The 19,211-nt window shown below is 38.4% G+C and overlaps 1 protein-coding gene and 1 non-coding gene across 6 annotated transcripts in view; one reads left to right on the top strand and one right to left on the bottom strand.

Moving 5' to 3' along the window:
* SPHKAP (SPHK1 interactor, AKAP domain containing) overlaps positions 1-18,119 on the bottom strand; it is a 194,594-nt gene extending 176,475 nt beyond the window's left edge. For 2 of the 5 annotated variants that reach the window (XM_032754081.2, XM_032754077.2), the window contains exon 1: positions 17,667-18,119. In XM_032754081.2, coding sequence (XP_032609972.1) covers positions 17,667-17,694 — 28 coding nt within the window. In that variant the 5' untranslated portion in view covers positions 17,695-18,119. The remainder of the gene's footprint in view (positions 1-17,666) is intronic. The other 3 variants (XM_032754084.2, XM_032754083.2, XM_058437673.1) reach the window with 2 other exon arrangements.
* On the top strand, positions 5,861-5,963 carry LOC116809791 (U6 spliceosomal RNA). The gene has a single exon (XR_004369976.1). It is a non-coding gene; the product is annotated as a U6 spliceosomal RNA (small nuclear RNA).
* Positions 18,120-19,211: the final 1,092 nt, after the last annotated feature.

Below are 19,211 nucleotides of genomic sequence, written 5' to 3'. Positions count from 1 at the left end.
ATGGTTAATATTAGCTGTCAACTTGATAGGATTGAAAGATGCCTTGATGGCTGGTAGAGTATTGTTCTTTGATGTGCCTGTGAGGGTGTTGCCAGAGGGGATTGACATTTGGGTCAATGGACTGGGAGAGGATGACCCACTCCCGGTGTGTGTGGGCACCAGCCAATTGGCTTGCCAGCACAGCAAAAACAAAGCAGGCAGAAGAAGATGGGATAACTTTGCTTGCTAAGCCTTCTGGTTTCCTTCTTTCTCCCGGGCTGTATGCTTCCTTCTGCCCTTGGACATCAGACTGCAGATTCTTCAGCCTTTGGACTCTTGGACTTACACCAGTGGTTTGCCAGGGCCTCTCAGGCCTTCAACCACAGGCTGAAGACTGCACTTTTGGCTTCTCTGGTCTGGAGACTTTCAGACTTTGACTGAGCCCCTACTGGCTTCTTTTTTCCTCAGCTTGCAGATGGCCTATCGTGGGCCTTTGCCTTGTGATCGTGTGAGCCAGTTCTCTCTAATAAACTCCCTTTCATGCATACATATGTCTTATTAATGCTGTCCCTCTGGAAAGCCCTGACTAATACAGCCCCCAAACATTGTGGTATTGAAATTATAGTTTCAACAGTGATTATTGCAATAGTTACAGTTTCTGTTTATGAAGCATTTACAATATGCCACAAACTGGGCTACAACCTTTATATGAATTAGGGCTTCCAGCCACCTCTACATTGAAAACCATCAATGACGTCACATTGTTTTTAGAAGGAATACCCAATGGTCCCCAAGACTTAACCTCTTCTGGCCCCTACCTTTCAGGTCTCATTGTCACTCATCTCTTCCTCATTTCCTGTACTTCAGGCACACACCTAGAGCTCTTTAAATGCTCAATTACTCTCCTGCCTCTGGACTCTTCCAGCTGCTGGTCTGGCTGCCAGAGCACTCTTCCTCATGAGAATGCACTCTGCTTTGCTCTCTTGCTTAAGTCTTGTTCATTGTCATATGTTCTTAAAGACCATGTTCGTTTTCCTTGGCGCACACATGTCAATTTGCTGTATGTCCACTGATGTCATTGTCTTTCTCTCCATTGGTACCATGAGAAGCGGGTGGACTCTACTTGTGTTCATTATTGCATTTCAGCTGATATTATCTGATATACAATAAAGGATCAATATGGGTACTGAATACTGAATAAATAAAAGGATGAATGGATTCTGTTTTGCCAAGGCTTATATCTATTTTACATTTGACCTTAACTCTCTATAAAGAGACTTGTTTCTGTGGCAGCATTTTTTTTTTTTTTACCCATCTCACAGGCATTTGGAACCCACTATAGGGGTCAATGAGTGACTTGGTAACTCTGAGAGACTAGACATGTATCCATTTCCCCAAAGTCCTTGTCACTTCAAACACTGTTAGAAGTCCCACTACACAGTTCTAATCCAATTGATCTATGTGCTGTCTTTTAGACTTTGAATAACACTGTGGTCTTATCCAAAGGGAAGAGAAGGGTATTGATATTTATCAAGGGCCTACTTTCTTCCTGGAACACCATTTGGTGCCTTTCATACATTCAGTTGAAATAACTACCAGTGCATTAAAAATAGAATAATAATTGTAAGGTATTTTGGAAACATAAAGACCTCTGTAATATTAACTACGTTAGAACATTTCTTAGAGGATTGAGTTTTTGAAATATTCAATTGCACCTGCATTGCTTAGTGAGATAACTCACTCCTCTACAGATAACCTTTGTGAAAATAAAAATGATTTTTGGCAATGTCATTCCCTGGAGAAAATCTGATAAACTTAAAGTGATTGCAAATGATCCCCCAAAAGATCAGGTGTCCTTGTTATTGTTAAGCCAGTCTCTGCAATTACAAGATTGTGTAAGAAAGCAAGAGTTGTCTTAACTAATGTACTGAACATTTAACAATTAGTTTCCAGTAAAGTTCTCACCCCACCTACCTTGAATGTCTCTCTGTCCATTGCATCAACATATTGGTGGTTGTTGCCTGTTGATACTTTGAGAGGTTGTGACTTTTATTTAAGTAAAATGCTAATCAACTGGAATGGCAAACTTTGAGGAAGATGAAGGATTTCCAAAAAAAGAAGAAAGTAAAGTTAGAGAACTCTTTAATCACGTGTCAAACTACCACCAAATGAGTCTGGCAGAGTGAGAACAGTTAATGTCAGAAGAGGAGAAAACCCATGAGGACTATGACATGATAGGTGCCTCAAAGAGACAGATCTGAGAATCAAAGAATTAAAGGGAGTGCTGGCAAAATTGATGAGACTGTTTATGAGGTGCTTATGATCTTGTGACACAAGGGCCATGTTTACATACAATTTTGAAGGGAAAATTATGATCTATTAATCAACACCTAATTCATTATTTATTACATAATTCATATTTACTTAAAAACTATTGACAAAATGAACTAATTTCCCTTATATTATTTTGAAAGAGAAATGCCCAAACATATTAACTTGGTTCACCATTTAATATGACACCTAGACCTCCTTGTAGTAAATTTACTTTACATACCTTTTTCCAGGTTTTTGTACCCTCACATAATGAAGACTACATTCAAGTCACTAGGTTTTATCTCTTCCTTTCAAATAAGTAAGGTGTTCCCCTGATTTTTTGCCCACTCTCAATCATCCATACCTATCCTACATAATTAATTTTCAAGGTTAAAACTTGGATCATATCTTCTCTTTTCCTGCCTCATTCTTTATATATGTTCTTATTTATCCTGTGGAAAATGTCTTTGACACAATAGAAATACTGAGGAAAATGTTCATTAATATTTTCACACATTTCTTCTGCATGATGAATGACTATGATCTATAAGAGCTGAGTGTTATTATGGTTATTGTATCATTCTTGCATTGCTATGAAGAAATACCTGAGACCTAGTGATTTATAAAGAAAGCAGGTTTAATTGGCTCACAGTTCTGCGGGGTGTACAGGAAGCATAGAACTGGCATGTGCTTCTAGGGAGGTTTCTGGAAGCTTACAGTCATGGCAGAAAGCAAAGCGGGAGCTAGCACATCACATGGTGAGAGCAGGATCCAGAGAGAGAGGGGAGGGTGCCATACACTTTCGCACAACCAGATTTTGCGAGAACTCACTATCATGAGGACAGCACCAAGAGGATGGTGCTAAACCATTCATGAAAAACCCGGCCGCATGATCCAATCACTTCCCACCAGGCCCCACCTCCAACACTGAGGGTTAAATTTCAACAGGAGGTTTGGGTGGGGACATACATCCAAACTATATCAATTGTGATAACAACTTATCTAGTTAGGATGTTTTCTGAATAGTGAATCTCTTTCTTTGATACTTTTATAATGATCCATGTGATGAAACTACAGCTAATTTTCTATATTATCTGATTCTCATGAAGTCACCACATTTTTTTCACCTTTGCAAAGACAGAAATACTAATAGTGTAACAGAATGCCAGATCAGATCACCAATCTACCGATAATTAACACAAGTGAAGTCAATGTACCTTTTTAATCACTATATTGAAGCACTGTTGATTCATTTATTTAAAAAAGTTGAAGTAAAAATTAAAAACATTCATGATACATTAAATCCATGAGTCAGCAATGAACACATTATATGGGGCCAAGATTTTGCTTAGAGAAAAATGACTTCAATGGGTTCTTAATTTATTTTTATCTGAGTTTTATTTTTGGTTTGAATTACCCAGATAAATTCTTTAATGTATTTGTCTATGTAAATTAAGTGGAAGAATTATGTACTCAAGTGAAAATAAATGGGTAAGTCTATTCATATATGCAGTCTACCAAAAGTACTTTACTGAATTCTTTTTATGTTCTTAGTTCAAAATTATAGGCTTGTAGGACAAAAAGAAATAAGATATGTTATGTAACTTATATTAATACTGAAGTATGTAGAAAGGAAATAATCAATTCTCTTAGTATCTTTGGAAGTAGTATTAGATACTTTAAAGTTTCTATCATATTATTTAATTCATTGTAATATCTGAGAAAAATACACTAAAGTATAAAATGTACAAACTGAAAAAGACATTCTCATACATTAATACCTTCAGTATACACTGATATATATGCACACATATTTAAAATGTATATGTAATATTATGCTTAATGAATAATTCAGGAAAATATCCAACAAAACTTTGGCATTCTATCTTATTACATATTTATTTTAAAACACTTGATTTTACTTTAATGCACTAATCATTTCAAAGAAACTACTTACAACTTTTTATATACAGTTTATCATTAAAGTCAAATTAAATATGAATAGACCATAATTTTTATGAGCTTCAACTTGCCACAAGAAAATTATTTTTTCTGTTGTTTTAAAGAAAATGATTGATCTATAGACTGATTGATTTAATAATGGATATAGACAGACCTCAATTTACTGCACTTTACTGTGCTCTGCAGATACTGTGTTATAAATTGAAGGTTTGTGGAAACTGTGCATCCAGTAATCCTATTGGCATCATTTTTCCAAACAGCATGTGTTCCCTTAATGTCTCTGTGTCACATTTTGAAAATTCTTGCAATATTTTAGAATTTGTCATTATTAGTATGACAGCTATTATGGTGATCTGTGATTAGTGATCTTTGATGTTACTATTTTAATTATTTTGGGGCACCACACACCATGGCTATACAAGAAGGCGAACTTAATCAACAAATGGTGGTCTGATTGTTGTTCCACTGACTGGAAGTTACCCCTTCTCTCTTCCTCTCCTTGGGTCTCTCTATTCCCCAAGACAAAATAATATTGATGTCAGGCCAATTAATGACTCTAAAATGTCCTGTAGGTCTTCAAATTAAAGGAAAAGTCACAGATATCTCACCTTACCTCTAAAACTGGGTGTGATGAAGTGAGGAAGGGATATTGAAAGATGAGACAGGCCAAAAGCTAGGCCTCTTGCATCAAGCAGTTAGCCACATTGTGAATGCAAAGGCAAAAGTGCTTGAAGGAAATCAACAGTGTTAATCCAGGGAATACATGAATGATAAGAAAAAGAAACAGCCTAATTGCTGATATGGAGAAAGTCTGAGTGTTCTGGACATACAATCAAGCCAACCACAACATTCCCTTAAGGAAAAGCCTAATCCAGAGCAAGGCCTTCACTCTCTTCAATTCTATGAAGGTTGGAAGAGGTGAGGAAACTGCAGAAGAAAAGTTTGAAGCTAGCAGAGGTTGGTTCATGAGGTTTAAGGAAAGAAACTCTCTCCATATATAAAAGTGCAAAGTCAAGCAGCAAGTGCTGATGGAGAAGCTGCAGAAAATTATCCAGAATATTTAGCAAAGATTATTGATGAAGGTGGCTTCAATAAACAACAGATTTTCAATGTAAATGAAAAATCCTTACATTATAACAAGATGCTCTCTAGGACTTTCATAGCTAGAGAGGAGAAGTCAATGCCTGGCTTCAAAGCTTCAGAAGACAAGCTGACTCACTTTTTAAGTGCTAATGCAGCTGGTGACTTTAAGTGGAAGCTAATGCTCATTTACTATTCCAAAAATCCTGGGGCCCTTAAGATTTATGATAAATCTACTCTGCCTGTGCTCTGTAAATGGAACAAAGCCTGGATGATAGCATGTCTGTTTACAGCACGGTTTGCTGTTTATTTTAAGCCCACTGAGACCTGTTGCTTAGAAAAATATTTCTTGCAAAATGTTCCTGCTCATTGACAATGTACCTTGTCACCCAAGAGCTCTGATGAAGTTTTACAAGAAAATTAATGTTGTTTTTATGCCTTCTTACATAATATCCATTCTGTAGGCCAAGGATCAAGGAGTAATTTCGATTTTCAAGTCTTATGATTTAAAAAGTACATTTTGTGCTTGCTTACACAGCATGTTTACTAAAATTAGAATGATACAGAGAAGATTAGCATGGACCCAGCACAAAAATGACATGAAAATTCTTGAAGCATTCCATATTTTTGAAAATTAAAAAAAATTACAAGGGTATAGTTGCTATTCATAGTGATTCCTATGATGGACCTGGGCAAAGTAAATTAAAAATCTTCTGGAAATAATTCAGCATTCTAGATGCTATTATGAACATTCATGATTCATGAGTAGGCCAAAATATCAACATTAATGAGAGTCTGGAAGATGTTGATTTCAACTTTCGTGGATGACATTGAGGGGTTCAAGGCTTCAGTGACTAAAGTAATTGCAAATTTGATAGAAATAGTAAGAAGTAGAATTAAAAACGGAGTCTGAAGATATGACTAAATTGCTGCAATCTCATGATAAAACTTGAACGAATGAGGAAGTGCTTCTTATGGATGAGCAAATAAATTGGGTTTTATGCAATGGAACTACTCCTGGTGAAGATGCTGTTAACATTGTTGAAATGACCACAAAGAGTTTAGAAAACTTAATTTGATAAGGTGTTCTAAATGCATAAATTTAACTGATAAAGCAGTGACAGAGATTGAGGATTGATTCTAGTTTTGAAAGTTCTACTATGGGCAAAATGCTATCAAACAGCATAGTATGCTACAGAGGAGTTTTTCACGAAAAGCAAAGTCAATCTATGGAGCAAGCATTTTTGTTTTCTTGTTTTAAGAAATTTGCATAGCCACCCCAATCTTCAGCAACAATCACCCTGACTAGTTGGCAGCTGTCAACATCAAGGCAAGACCCGCCACTGGCAAAAAGATCAGAACTCTCCGAAGGTTCAGGTGATCATTACCACTTTTTTAATATAGTTTTTTAAATTAAGATATGTACATTATGGTTTTACACATAATACTATCACACACTTTATATACTATGCTATAGAGTACACATAACTTTTGTATTCCCTGGAAAACCAAAAAAAATTTGTGCCTTACTTCATTATGATATTTACTTTATTGTATTGTTCTGGAACCAAGCCTACCATATCGCTGGGGTATATCTCCTTTCCATCTTGTTTCTCTAGGAATTTGTGATCGTTAACAGAAAAGATATATGCAATAAAGTGGGAAAACACAAGTTAGAACTCAGCGCTAAAAATACTAGAAATTATAATAAGAGGTCAATATCATGGTTAACAACAACACAAATATTCAGGTCATAAACTTCTACACTGTTGTTATAATTGAGCTTTGAATTTGTTACTAGGACTTCTGGCAGCTGAAGTGAAATAAGTAGGTGAGAAATTGTATAGATATTACTTGTTCTTAAGGAAAAGTAAAGAAGGTATTTAGACGTGGATGATAGACATATTTTTCTGTACCAGAAAATTTCAAGTGCTTCCAATTTTGTTTCAGAGATTTATTATTATTATTTTAAGTAAATCCAGTGCAGTCTTAAGTACAATCTGTTGCATATCATTTTATTCTTGGCTTAACTTCTAAATATTTGTGTGATCTGAGTAATTCATTTAACTTTTCTTGACTTTGGTTTCTTCATCTGTAAAGGAAGGGGATTGGGTAAGATGACCTGCACTCAAGTCCTTTGTAATTCTAATATCCCATATCCAATGGGTTCCCATTTTCCCAACATAGAGAATAGCACTTGCTAATTAAAAAGCCAAGTTTGCCTTTTTATAAGTTTGCCTATATTGTATAGGTGAGTCTCTTCTTATGAAGAAATAGTTTTAAGTTAGGGGTCACCTGTCAATTATGTCGAATGCTCCTAAGAATTAAATAAGAGAAGGACTGATCAGTTTGGCTTGTTTGCGAGAGATCACTCAAGAAATGAAAAGTTAATTTCAGAGTGGAATGAGTATCAACTTCCTGGTGTACTGGGTATCTACTTCCTAGCATGTCTCTTTACATCCTTTGATTTGTGGTCCCAGCTGTACTCACTTTCTTGGACCCACACACTGTTAATGTAAGGAAGGCAGGAACTGGGTCTTTCTTACTCCATTGAGAGTCTTGAAGGTGTCAGGAGAGAGTGTCTGCTCAATAAATGTTGACTGACAATTGACTCTTCAATCTTCTTCTTACTCCTATTGACCTGCTACCAAAATCAGTGTTTTGTCAACCCCTGTGCAGCACAGATGTATCTAAAGTGAGATTTAGCATCTGATGTCATTGTTTATCTTGAAAATTTTTGGAGTCAAAATAACCTTTGAAAATCTCTTAAGGGGCAATAAATTATGGTATGTTGGATTTTGTGAAAAAATCTTATAAAGTTGTGTGTGTGTATATCCTATATAAGGATGTATAATATATAATAAATGTACAAGTTAAATATGTTTACTATATTTTTAATCATATGAGGATGAAAGAGAAATGAAAGAATAAAAAAAGGAAAATGATAATGTAGCACCATATTTGCAAGAGTTAAAAGCATATATGACACAACACCATTCCATCCCTAAATAGCAGCAGCTAGCTTGTGGACTATGAAATGGGCAATGTGTGAATTGATAACAGGATAAGTATGATTCCCAGTTCACACTCCATGTCTCTAGGAGAAGCCTACAGGCCATGGTATTTATTGTTATTATCTGGAGCTGGTCCACAGGACATACCTCCTGACTACTTGCACAACTGGTCAGGGTGAGACTCATTTCTCCCTTTTTCCAACTTCATCCTCATAGCAATACATCCAGGAATATGTTGTTAGGTAGTGATAAGGGTCTTTGGAAGTCTAGAGCACAAAGAGTTCTGTGAGATCCTTTGGAAATCTTCACAAGCCAATGCAAAGCCCATCTGATCACCTACCATTTCAACCCCGAGGGTAGCCGGGTCAGGCAGGATGGGCTAGGTTATACTACAATATCACACAATTACAAAACCCCAGGAGATTAAGACCACAAAGGCTTATTTGTATTTCTTACTCATGCTACATGTCCATCATGGACTGGCTTGGGGCTGTGCTCCAATTCAAGCTCATTCTGAGACTCAGGCTGTTGGAACAGCCACAACCTGAGATCTGTTAGTCACCATGGCAGAAAGTAAGAGAAATGAAGCAAGTCACACATGAGATCTTTAACACTTACATTGGAAGAGACACGTATCCCTTCTATGCACTTTGCATTGGCCAAATCATATCATGTCACTATGTCTTATATCAAGGAGAAGAGCAAGTACAAGCCTGCCCTATGCTTAGGAGTACAATTGGAAAACTTGCTGAATAGCATTAATGACCACTGCAATAAACACGCTCCAAAGAGTGAATAGGGTTTCCATCCTGATCTGGTTTTAGGTTCTTGAATGATCTTTAGTTGAATGACTGAATGACTGAATGACTCACGTCTCACAGAGGAGGAACAAATAGTCTTGTCCCTCTTCCCTTTTATTTAGTAAAGAAAGAAAGAAGGAAACAAGGGGAAAGAAACGAGAAAGAAATTAGTCCTAGCAGAATTTCATGTGTCATTTGATGACCAGAATGATCAGTTTTTTGTTCAGTTAATGCCTGTGGTAGACTGAAGAATGAACTCCCTCAAAGATGTCAATATCTTAATTCCTGAAATGTGTAGTATATGTGACATCGTATGACAAAGCAAAATCAAGGTTCAAGATGGAATTAAGTTTACTAGCCAGCCAATCTTAATATAGAAAGATTATGCTGGATTATCCAGGTGACCCAATGTAATCACAAGTTTTATTAAAAGTGAAGGAGGGAGGCAGAAGAGGAGGTCAGAAGTCAGATGGTGTGATGGGAGAGAAGGACTCAACCCTCCATTGCTAGCTTTGTAGATGGAGAAAGGTAGTCATGAGGCAAGCAATATAAGCAGCCTCCGGAAGCTGGAAATGGCAATAAGACCATTTCTCCTACAAAACCTCCAGAAAGGAATTCAGCCCTGGCCACACCTTGATTTTATCCCAGTGAGATCCATGTCAGACTTCTGACCTACAGAAGTGTGAGATGATAAATGTATTGTTTTAAGCCACTCATTTTCTGACAATTTTTAAAAGCAGTAATAGAAAAACAATACGATGCCTTTATGTTTTTTGAACTAACTTGTACTTCAAAAACCATGTCTACTCTAACAAGTTCATACACTATTTCAATAACTTGGCTCTGTAATACGTAGTTAAAAGAAATAAAAGGAGGCACATTGGTCTGCATGTTATTATTATTTTCTTTGGAGAAAAACTCTGTTAAACCGTGTGGCAGAATATGCCACCTCTTCTACCTTGAGGAGAAATGTGGCTTGGCATGCAGGTAGAGGCTTTAGTGTCTGAATTCTTAGCTCTATTGGGAACAGATACAAACTTTCTAATTCACATGCTAAACTTTGTTGGCTGTCACTCCCTGTGTTTCCATTGCTTCCTGTGGCTGTGTCAAAGCCTCTTATAGCATCCACCCATCTTTGTAGCTGCTTTTGATTCAGAGACCATATTTTGAGAAAGACTGAATCAAAAGACATTCAGAAAGAAGGTGATATCTTGAGATTACATAGTAAGATAATCACAGGCAGGAATCTTTTTTTTTTTTCTCATATGCTTCAATGACATTCTTAGAATTTGAGGTGAAAAATGTCTGAAATAAACAAAGCCATGTGGCATGAGACGGTCTTGAAGGACTCCAGAGTGGAAATGTACTGGCATTAGAAAACTGAGAGGAACAGTGATGGAGTTAACATTAGACTTTGAGTTTGAAATCCTAGAGATCAAGTTCTGTCTCGGTCACTCACTACATGAGTAACCTTTGACAAGTCGTTTAACTTTTCTCCGCTTCATTCCTCGTCTTTAACATGGGAATATGATGCTGACTCCCAGTTTCCATTTGGAGACATTATTATTTTACACAAGATTTTTGGCTTTCAACAAAAAATTACGAGCCCTATTGAAAAGCAAGGAAAAAAGAAAAACACTTCCAAGGGATGAAGCAACCAACAGAACCAGACCTAGGCATGGCACAGATGTTGGAACTATTTGGCAGGGAATTACAAATCATGATTATAATTTAAAAGGTTCTGATGGAAAAAGCAGACAGCATGCAAGCTCGCATGAGTAGAGTAGTTACAGCAGAGAGATAAGAACTATAAGGTAAAACTAAATGCTAAATGGAAATGTGAAAAATGTAAAGCATGGTAACCAGATGAAGAATGCCTTTGATAAATATGTCAGTAGAATGAACTCAGCCAAGGAAAGAATCAATGAACTTAAAGATATGTCAATACAAATTACCCATCTGAAAAAAAAGAAAAAAAAAGGAAACAAAAAACATTATAAGAGAGCATCCAAGAGCTGTATTCTAATATATGTGCAATTAAAATTCTAGAAGGAAAAGCAAAAAGCAGAACAGGATAGGAAAACCATTTTAAGAAATTATGGCTGAATTTTTTTTTCAGAATTAATAATAGGCATGAAATCACAGATCCAAGAAGCTCTTTGGACAGAAGAGAAGTTAATAACAGGCAGAAATTTGGCTCTATGCAAATGGGATGTCAGAAATGGAATAAATGAAGGTTTTTTCTCATATTTCTAATTATAGAATTAGAAATATATTTCTAAAAATATCTGATGATTTAAAGCAAAATAGATAGTGTGTTTATGACATTTGTAAAAATACAATATGTGATGATATTAGCACAAAAGATCAGACGAGATAATTTGGAATGTATACTTGTAAAAACCTCACACTGGATGTGAAGTGGTATGTTAAAATTTGAAGGTAGATTCTGCTTAATAAAAAACATCTTCTAAATCCTGGAGCAACCACACATTTTTTAACAAAAGACAAAAATGAATCAATAAAGAAAGTAAAAGAGAATCCCAAAAAAGTTCTCATTTAACCCAAGCAGAGCAGAAATTTTAAAAAAGAATAAAAAACATATGACACAAATAGAAAATAGCAAGTTAATTTATCCCCATCTACAATCTTAACAAATGCGAATGGTCTTAACACATCAGTTAAAAAAAAAAAGAGATTTTTAAATGAGATAAAAAGGTAAGACACAATACCCTATCTATAAGAAACAACTTAAATTTGAAGAGATAGATAGATTTAAAAAAAAAGATAGAAAAAAATAAGCCAAAAGGAAGAAAGGGTATCTACACTAATATCAGATAAAGTCAACTTTATCTCTGAGTTATGCGAGCTATTCACTAGTATTAACTTTAAAAATCTATCATGAAACCATCATGTTTAGAGGAGTTCCTTCAGTATGAAGGGAAGCAATCGCTAAAGACTATTTCTTTTACTTCATAATACTATCTCAAGCCTCACATTCTTTTCAAATGTTTGAAGTCGTTTTTGCATTTCCCAGATGATGAAAATAAATCACAGAGTAGGTAAGCATTTTGCCCCAGAGTGGATAACCAATCACTAATATGTGACAGAACCGGGATCTTAATTACTATGCTGTCTTCTTTACAAAAGAGTTTCTGTAAGTATAATGCTGCTTTCCACCTCTGGGGGAACATTAAAAACAATACAGCCCAATTCTCGAAGACAAGCTTTCTTTTGGATGGATGGGTGTTGTTTCAGTTCTTTTAAATGCCTTGATTTCACCTACCTCTTTCAAGAGAGTAAGACATTTATCCATATCATACCCAAGGGAGAGTACCTGCTACAATACAGATTGTGGCATTATAGAAGACTAAAGTAAGAGGGACATAGAAGATAAGTATATCCAAGATACACGTCAGCACATCCACGAGGAGGCAGAGAAGCAACAGGTCAGGTAACTTGCCCAGACAGTCTCAGCCATTAATTTCAGAACAGGACTAAGCACCAGGTCTCCAAATATCAAATACAGGGCTGGGCGCGTGGCTCACGCCTGTAATCCCAGCACTTCGGGAGGCCGGGGCAGGCGGGTCACCTGAGATCAGTTTGAGACTAGCCTGACCAACATGGTGAAATCCCGTCTCTACTAAAAATACAAAATTAGCCGGGCGTGGTGGCACATGCCTGTAATCCCAGCTACTTGGGAGGCTGAGGCGGGAGAATCGCTTGAATCCCAGAGGGAGGTGGAGGTTGCAGTGAGCGGAGATCGCGCCATTGCACTCCAGCCTGGGCAACAAGAGTGAAACTCCGTCTCAAAAACAAAAACAAAACAACAAAACAACGAAACAAACAAAAAAATACATCACTGTTTCCTCTTCCCCTCCTTACAATTATTTGTAGCTGTAACTCTGTAACACCAAGAAAAAACTCAATTCAAATGAGTAGCACTAGCCAAAGGAGGCCACTTGTAAAACAAAATATATCCTAATCACTCATTTATGAGATGATTGTAAGGGCCCATTTACAAGATGATGGAGCAAGGGCCCATAAAACTTGCCAGTATCCGAAGTGTAGTTTTAATGTTGGTCTTTTAAGCCTTTGTTTTTTTGTTTTGTTTTGTTTTTGTTTTTGTTTTTTGTTTTTCTATTGGGAATTGCCTTCAGAATTCCAGTCTCTTAACCAACTATCCACAACCCAGCAACAACGTGGACTCTCAGAGTTTGAGGCACCAGGACTTTCTAATTCCCAGTTCCTTTCTCTATAGGAAATTGTACCTCTTGGGCAGTGTTACCCTGAGAAGAGAGTGAGACTTGGGGAATGTGCCCACAGCTAAGTGCTGGCCTTGAGGACAGTGTGCATTCCAAGACCGAGAATGAAGTTAAGTGTACTCTTAAGGCAGTATTTCGTATTTGTCCCTGTTCCTCAACTTAAGAGTAATGGATTAATCTTTTCTGAAAGTTTTTCATAAATAGGACAAAGAAATTTAAATATACTCTTAAATTTCTCCCTTTGTGCAAATCTAAAATCAGTTAACCTTTCTATAAAAACTTGGTGATGGAAGATCATAGTCCAGTATACAGTATTGGGTTGTTTGTTCCATTTTAAAAAATCAATTTTATTTTTCCTGGAACTAACATACTGAGAGGTAAAATCTTGAGATTCTGATGAGTTTTAGTGAAATGTGTCTGCGTTAAACTTTGAATTGGTTGAAACAAAATGACAGGAAGCCTATATACATTATTACACATGGAGAAAATCAATCTAAATTGTTTTTTCAAAAGTTTACATTTGATGAGTTTTGATCTTATCATTTGAAGTGCCATATAAAAATTTTATTATTAAAATAGAATCCAGTAAACCAAGCAAAAAGAACAAAACAATACAGTATAACAATGCAAACGTTTAGAAAACAGGGAACTCTCTTAACATTCAAATTCAAGCTTAGATATGGTCAAGGTGACAAACTATTTCTGTTTGCTAAAAAAGATTATTTTTAGCACTTGCTGGCTTTAAAAGATGGTCTCCTTGCTTTTAGGCTGCCCCCATCTGTTCTGATGGTATCAGTGTCCAAATTGTGTACCAGAAATTCTTTTTCCTTCCATTTAAAATAAAGTATGGATTTTCAATCAGTACACAAGAGAAAACTGGACTTGAAGGCAGAAAAATTTTGTGGATGACCTAGCTCTGCTCCATACAATTTATATGGATTTTTTAATACAATTATTTGCTTTATTTAATTTCCTTTGCCTTCAGAGTTTTCAGCTAGGAAATGGAGATGATAATATCTGTCGTGATTGACTTACAAGGATGTGATGATCAAATAATTTAATATATTAGATAACACTTGACAACACCTTACTAAACACACACTAGTTACCAATATAAAAGTGAGACTGATTTTTTTTCTGTAAGTGGAAACTACGGCATTGTAATACAGTGTACTATAGAACACACTGGATGGAAGTCCTTTGATTCTTTTTTTGGTTTTCTAATATCTAATTTTGCGAGTTAGCAAATCAAATCAATTTTCCATAAAACAGATGACTAAAGAACCTCTATCAAAGCTTTTAGATTAAAAAAAAAATCCGTCTTAAATTTTTTTTTCTTGAATTGGACTACTAGTCAGAAAACACTTGGATTCCGGGTCTATAATGCAACTAACATGGAAACATTTAATCTCTGCACAGCTTGGTTTCCTTATGGAAGATATCTTTCAGCTTTGATAACAAGTGATTTTAAGAAATCTGTGATGCAATCCATATAATTTACTGCACCTTTAAAAATGAAAATATTCATAGTAAAAATAAATTAGAGTTTTCACAGAAGGAAGGGAATACAGTTTAATAACTCAAAGAACCCAAAACACTTCCTTAAAAAAAAAAAAACAACATGTTTTACAGTTCCTGAAGTATATGAGTCAAGTTAAGTTTTAATATCAATCTTCACAGAATATTGCTTGATTGAAATTTCAGTAATTTATATTTGTGTTTAATTGAAAATTCTAAGAAAATGGAAAAGCCAACATAAAAAAATTCTATAATTAATATGTTATTAAATCATTTTGTTTTCTCTAATGATTAAGTAGAATGTCTTAAGTTGTTTTCTAATTCTTAAGATAAACAATGATTTATAACCACCAACTTAATTTTATTAGATACCAAAAATGTTTTCAGATTTGGACATCACAAGCCTTGACCAACAACAATTTGATATTTGCTGATCATTGTTGTTTTCCTCGAAAAGCTTACATGGAATATTCAATAGTCAATTCTTTAAAATGCAATGTTTTGTGAACAAGTAGCATGACTAATACATGATTTGTCTACACCATTAAAAATTTTAATTTACTTTTTGCATACCAATCCCTATGGCTTTCAATTAAGTCTTATAGAAAAGGAATGGTGTTTCTTGCATACAATGAAATAGAGGATTGAATTAACTCATGTACAGGAGTTAATTTACATGATTAAGAATGCTAATAAAATACCCGAAATTACTACACTGATTTGTGGATTAAGAAGGCTAATAAAATACCCGAAATTACTACGCTGATTTGTGGATTAAGATGGCTAATAAAATACCCGAAATTACTACACTGATTTGTGGAAATTGGTGAATAAAAAGTCAGGTTCATAAAGCTTAGTTTGCTGCAGCTGATATTAAGCCTATGTTAACATTTTGACAGGCTACTACAAGATACAGAGCAATATCATCGGAGTTGCTTTGCTCTTTATAAGGTCATTTTATAGTACTGAGACAAATAATTTTAATAAATTACTGGCACAATGTGTTTCTAGTAATTGTCTAAAATAGAAAATGTTCCAGTATTTGAATAGAAATATAGTCAGGATTCAGGCACAGCTATATTGGTCTGTAAAACCGGATTAAAGCAATCAATCTGTTATCTATTGGAAGATTATTAGGACCACCCAATTCACCGTTTCAATTCTAATGACCATTTGCCCTAGATAGTAGAATAGATAGGCGGAGAAAGTGAGCTTCCAATTTACATGACTTTCCAAACACCTTAATGCCTTTGCTTAAATATCACTGGCAATTTTTTTTTAAGTTAAAAAAAATCGCCAAAATGGAAAGACAGTGGTGATCGTTTCACCCTGTTCCGCTGGGGCAGGGATCCGGAGTGTGGGGATTGAGACTTCACTTAAGAGCTGCTTCAAGGGGTGCACAGAAACCACCGCGGGCCTTTTCTGAACCATTTGCTACCCCCGCGGCGAAGGGACGGTTAAGGAGGAAGTGCCTGTGGAGCTGAGAAAGCGTTATTTCATCGCGGAATACAAATAATTCAGGTCTCTAGATGGCAGCCTTTAACGCCTTTGGAAAGCAGTCTCTCTCCTCCTCCGCCACCCCCACCTCCCCTCCCACCGCATGTCGGCTCCTTAGCAATGTAGTATCACTCCATGTGTGCCCTGGCCAGTGGGTATTGGGTTTTGCTGCTCTCCAAGAATCTGAACTTAAAGTGTTTATTCTAGGGCCTAGTGCTCTCCTCTGGAAGCTACCTACCTGTTTGCTTGGGGGAAAGAGGGAGTAGGGATGGCACGAAGAGCCACGCTAAGCCGCTGCCGAGGAGAGGTGGGGCTGCACCGCAGCCAGGGCACCCTGTCCCTGGGAGCAACAGCATCCTCGGCTCAGAGCGCGCAAAGAGCCCAAAGGCCACCTGCCCGGCTGGGGGAGCAGGACCAGCACCACCGCCCCGATTTACCCAGACGTTTATGGGAAAGACATAAAAATCTCAGGTTCTTAATTTCTCAAAGGACTGAGTTAGAAGGAGTGCGGAACAGGGGCAAAAAAGAGGAGAAAGAAACCCCGAAAAACACGTTACTCGCACCCGGCAGCGCCTGGGGTGGCGTCCGTGACCTACCCCGGTGTGGGGGACGAGCAAAGCCAAAGGTGTTAAAGAAGGAACTCGCAGACTGGCAGGGGGTGTGGGGACGGCGGAGGACGGTGGGACTGCAGGGGACCTAGGTCTTTTCTGCCCTGTGTTAAGATCTCGCTTTGGGGGCAGTCTAGGTGTCGGTCAGGGGTGAGGGACAATCTTCCCCACCCCAGCAGCCCCAGACACCTGCCCAGGTCAAGGTGGAAGGAAAGCGGGGGTACTTTGCCCTAGCCCGGTTCCCTCCTGTTTTAGACCTTGGAATCTGTCTCCCCACAAGGTGTGAAACCTCTCCAAGCTGTGTCCGCGGAAAGTCCGGCTCCTGGGTCCACCCAGGGCAGAGCAGACCTCTGTCCCTGGGCCTTAGAGGCGGGCACGGGGCTGACCCCCAACCCGTGCCACTCCAGCGCACAGGCCCCACTCAGCATCGTGCCCTGTGGGGCAGTTGACAGGGACCCCTGTAGCTCCAGCGAGGCTGGGCTGGACTTATTTACAAGTGTAGTGAACCCTGTCTCCTCGCTGGGAGCCGGGTGCAAACCGAAGCGCTCTGGGGCAAGTTGGTGAGCGACTCATAACGCGGAACGGAGTTTGATAGGCATGGTATTGGGCATAGAAAGAAGCGAGTCTTACCTTGGTACCGAGAGCAGGGAGTTGCCATCCATTGTTGATGGGCGCCTAGAGAAGAAAGACGGAAAGTGCAGGCGAAGGATAAGTCTGTGGTGCTAGGACCCAGCTCCCAGAGTGCCAGACTGGCGCGCGCCAGAAGAGAGGCGCGCAGGCTGGGGCGGCGGCGGCGCCCACGGAGACTCGCTCCTCCCTGGCCAGCAAGCTCTGTGCGCTGCGACCGCCCGCTGTCCCCTCCCGCTGTCCTCTCTGATCTTGCAGGAGGGCTTGGCCAACGCTCCCACCTTTCTGCCTGGCTCCTGCCTCCTGCAGGGCGGGCCCCAGTCTCAGTTGCTCCAGGAGCCTTCTCTGTCGCTCATTCGTGCCCAGAAGCATAGGTGACTCCGACAAAATTCCTCTCTCCCCAACTGCCGTCGGTCTCCCCTCCCTTTCTCTCTGGTGTACAGCAGGTCTGAGCCCTGAAGTTGTTCACCCACTTTCCCACATTCACGCCCTCACTCCTGGCAATGCCCACACTCCCCAGTGGTCGCGCGCCACTCCTCTGGCTTCCTGTCTCAATTTCATTTTTGTTTGTGGTCTACCATGTTATGGTCGATCACTCAGAATGATGCTGTCTTTGACCTCGTAAGTCTTTTCCCTTTATTTGGACTTTCTCTCTTGGTTTTGGTTTTCACGTTTCTTTAACTCATTTTGCTTAACTGTGACTTAGTCTTCTCTCTCTTCTGTTAGAACCGTGTACGCACATAGAAATCTCAAAACCTATGAGAGCAGCCATCCATCCTAGGACAGCACTCAGAACCTGGGAGGGAGAGCTGTCACAAACTTCCCCAGCTGCCAGCTGGGTATCTCCCTGAGCAAAATGGACAGTTGTTTTAAGAAGAAAGACACGGATAGTAGCAAGTATCTGCTAAGATGAGGGCGCTGTTGAATCTGCTTCTTTTTCCAATTAAAAAACAAATTAAAAATAAAATTTGGGACTTCCACAAATGGGAAGGTTGAGCCAATGTACTTTTAGCTATTCCTCCTAGTAAGTACAACTAAATACCCCGGAGATTATCTATGAAACAGGCACGAGAAAAAGGTGGACAGAAGAATGCAGACCAGCTAGAGATCCTGGGACTCAAGGCATGGAATGATGATGGGTTCCTGTGGTTCTCCTAGACTTTGGCTAAAGAAGAGGACAACCCGGAAATGTCAAGGGGCAGAGATCGGAAAAGCCTTGACAAAGGACTCCTCTTTCTAGCCAAAGGATCAGGAAAGAGGCAGCTTAGCAAGGTGGAAAATTTACACACAATAATATGGAGCCAAACACCATGAGAAAAAACCTGTGGCCCTTTTTCAACTACACCATCAAAGGCCAAGTAGGGAGCCTGCGTTTCACCATCTGTAGGCTCTAAGGATGTAAGTCAGTCCCCTGGGCCAGGTGGTGTCAGAGAAGACTAAGTAGGGACCACGACTTTCATCCCCTCCAAACACTGGCGGCACTCTCCTCTTCATGTCTCGTTTCCCCCATCATGGTGCCAAGAAGAGCTTGAACTTCCACATCCACAC

The sequence above is a fragment of the Hylobates moloch genome, unplaced genomic scaffold (genome assembly GCF_009828535.3).
Source record: "Hylobates moloch isolate HMO894 unplaced genomic scaffold, HMol_V3 SCAFFOLD_1, whole genome shotgun sequence".
NCBI classification, from domain to species: domain Eukaryota; kingdom Metazoa; phylum Chordata; class Mammalia; order Primates; family Hylobatidae; genus Hylobates; species Hylobates moloch.
This window is presented reverse-complemented; position numbering and strand designations above follow the sequence as displayed.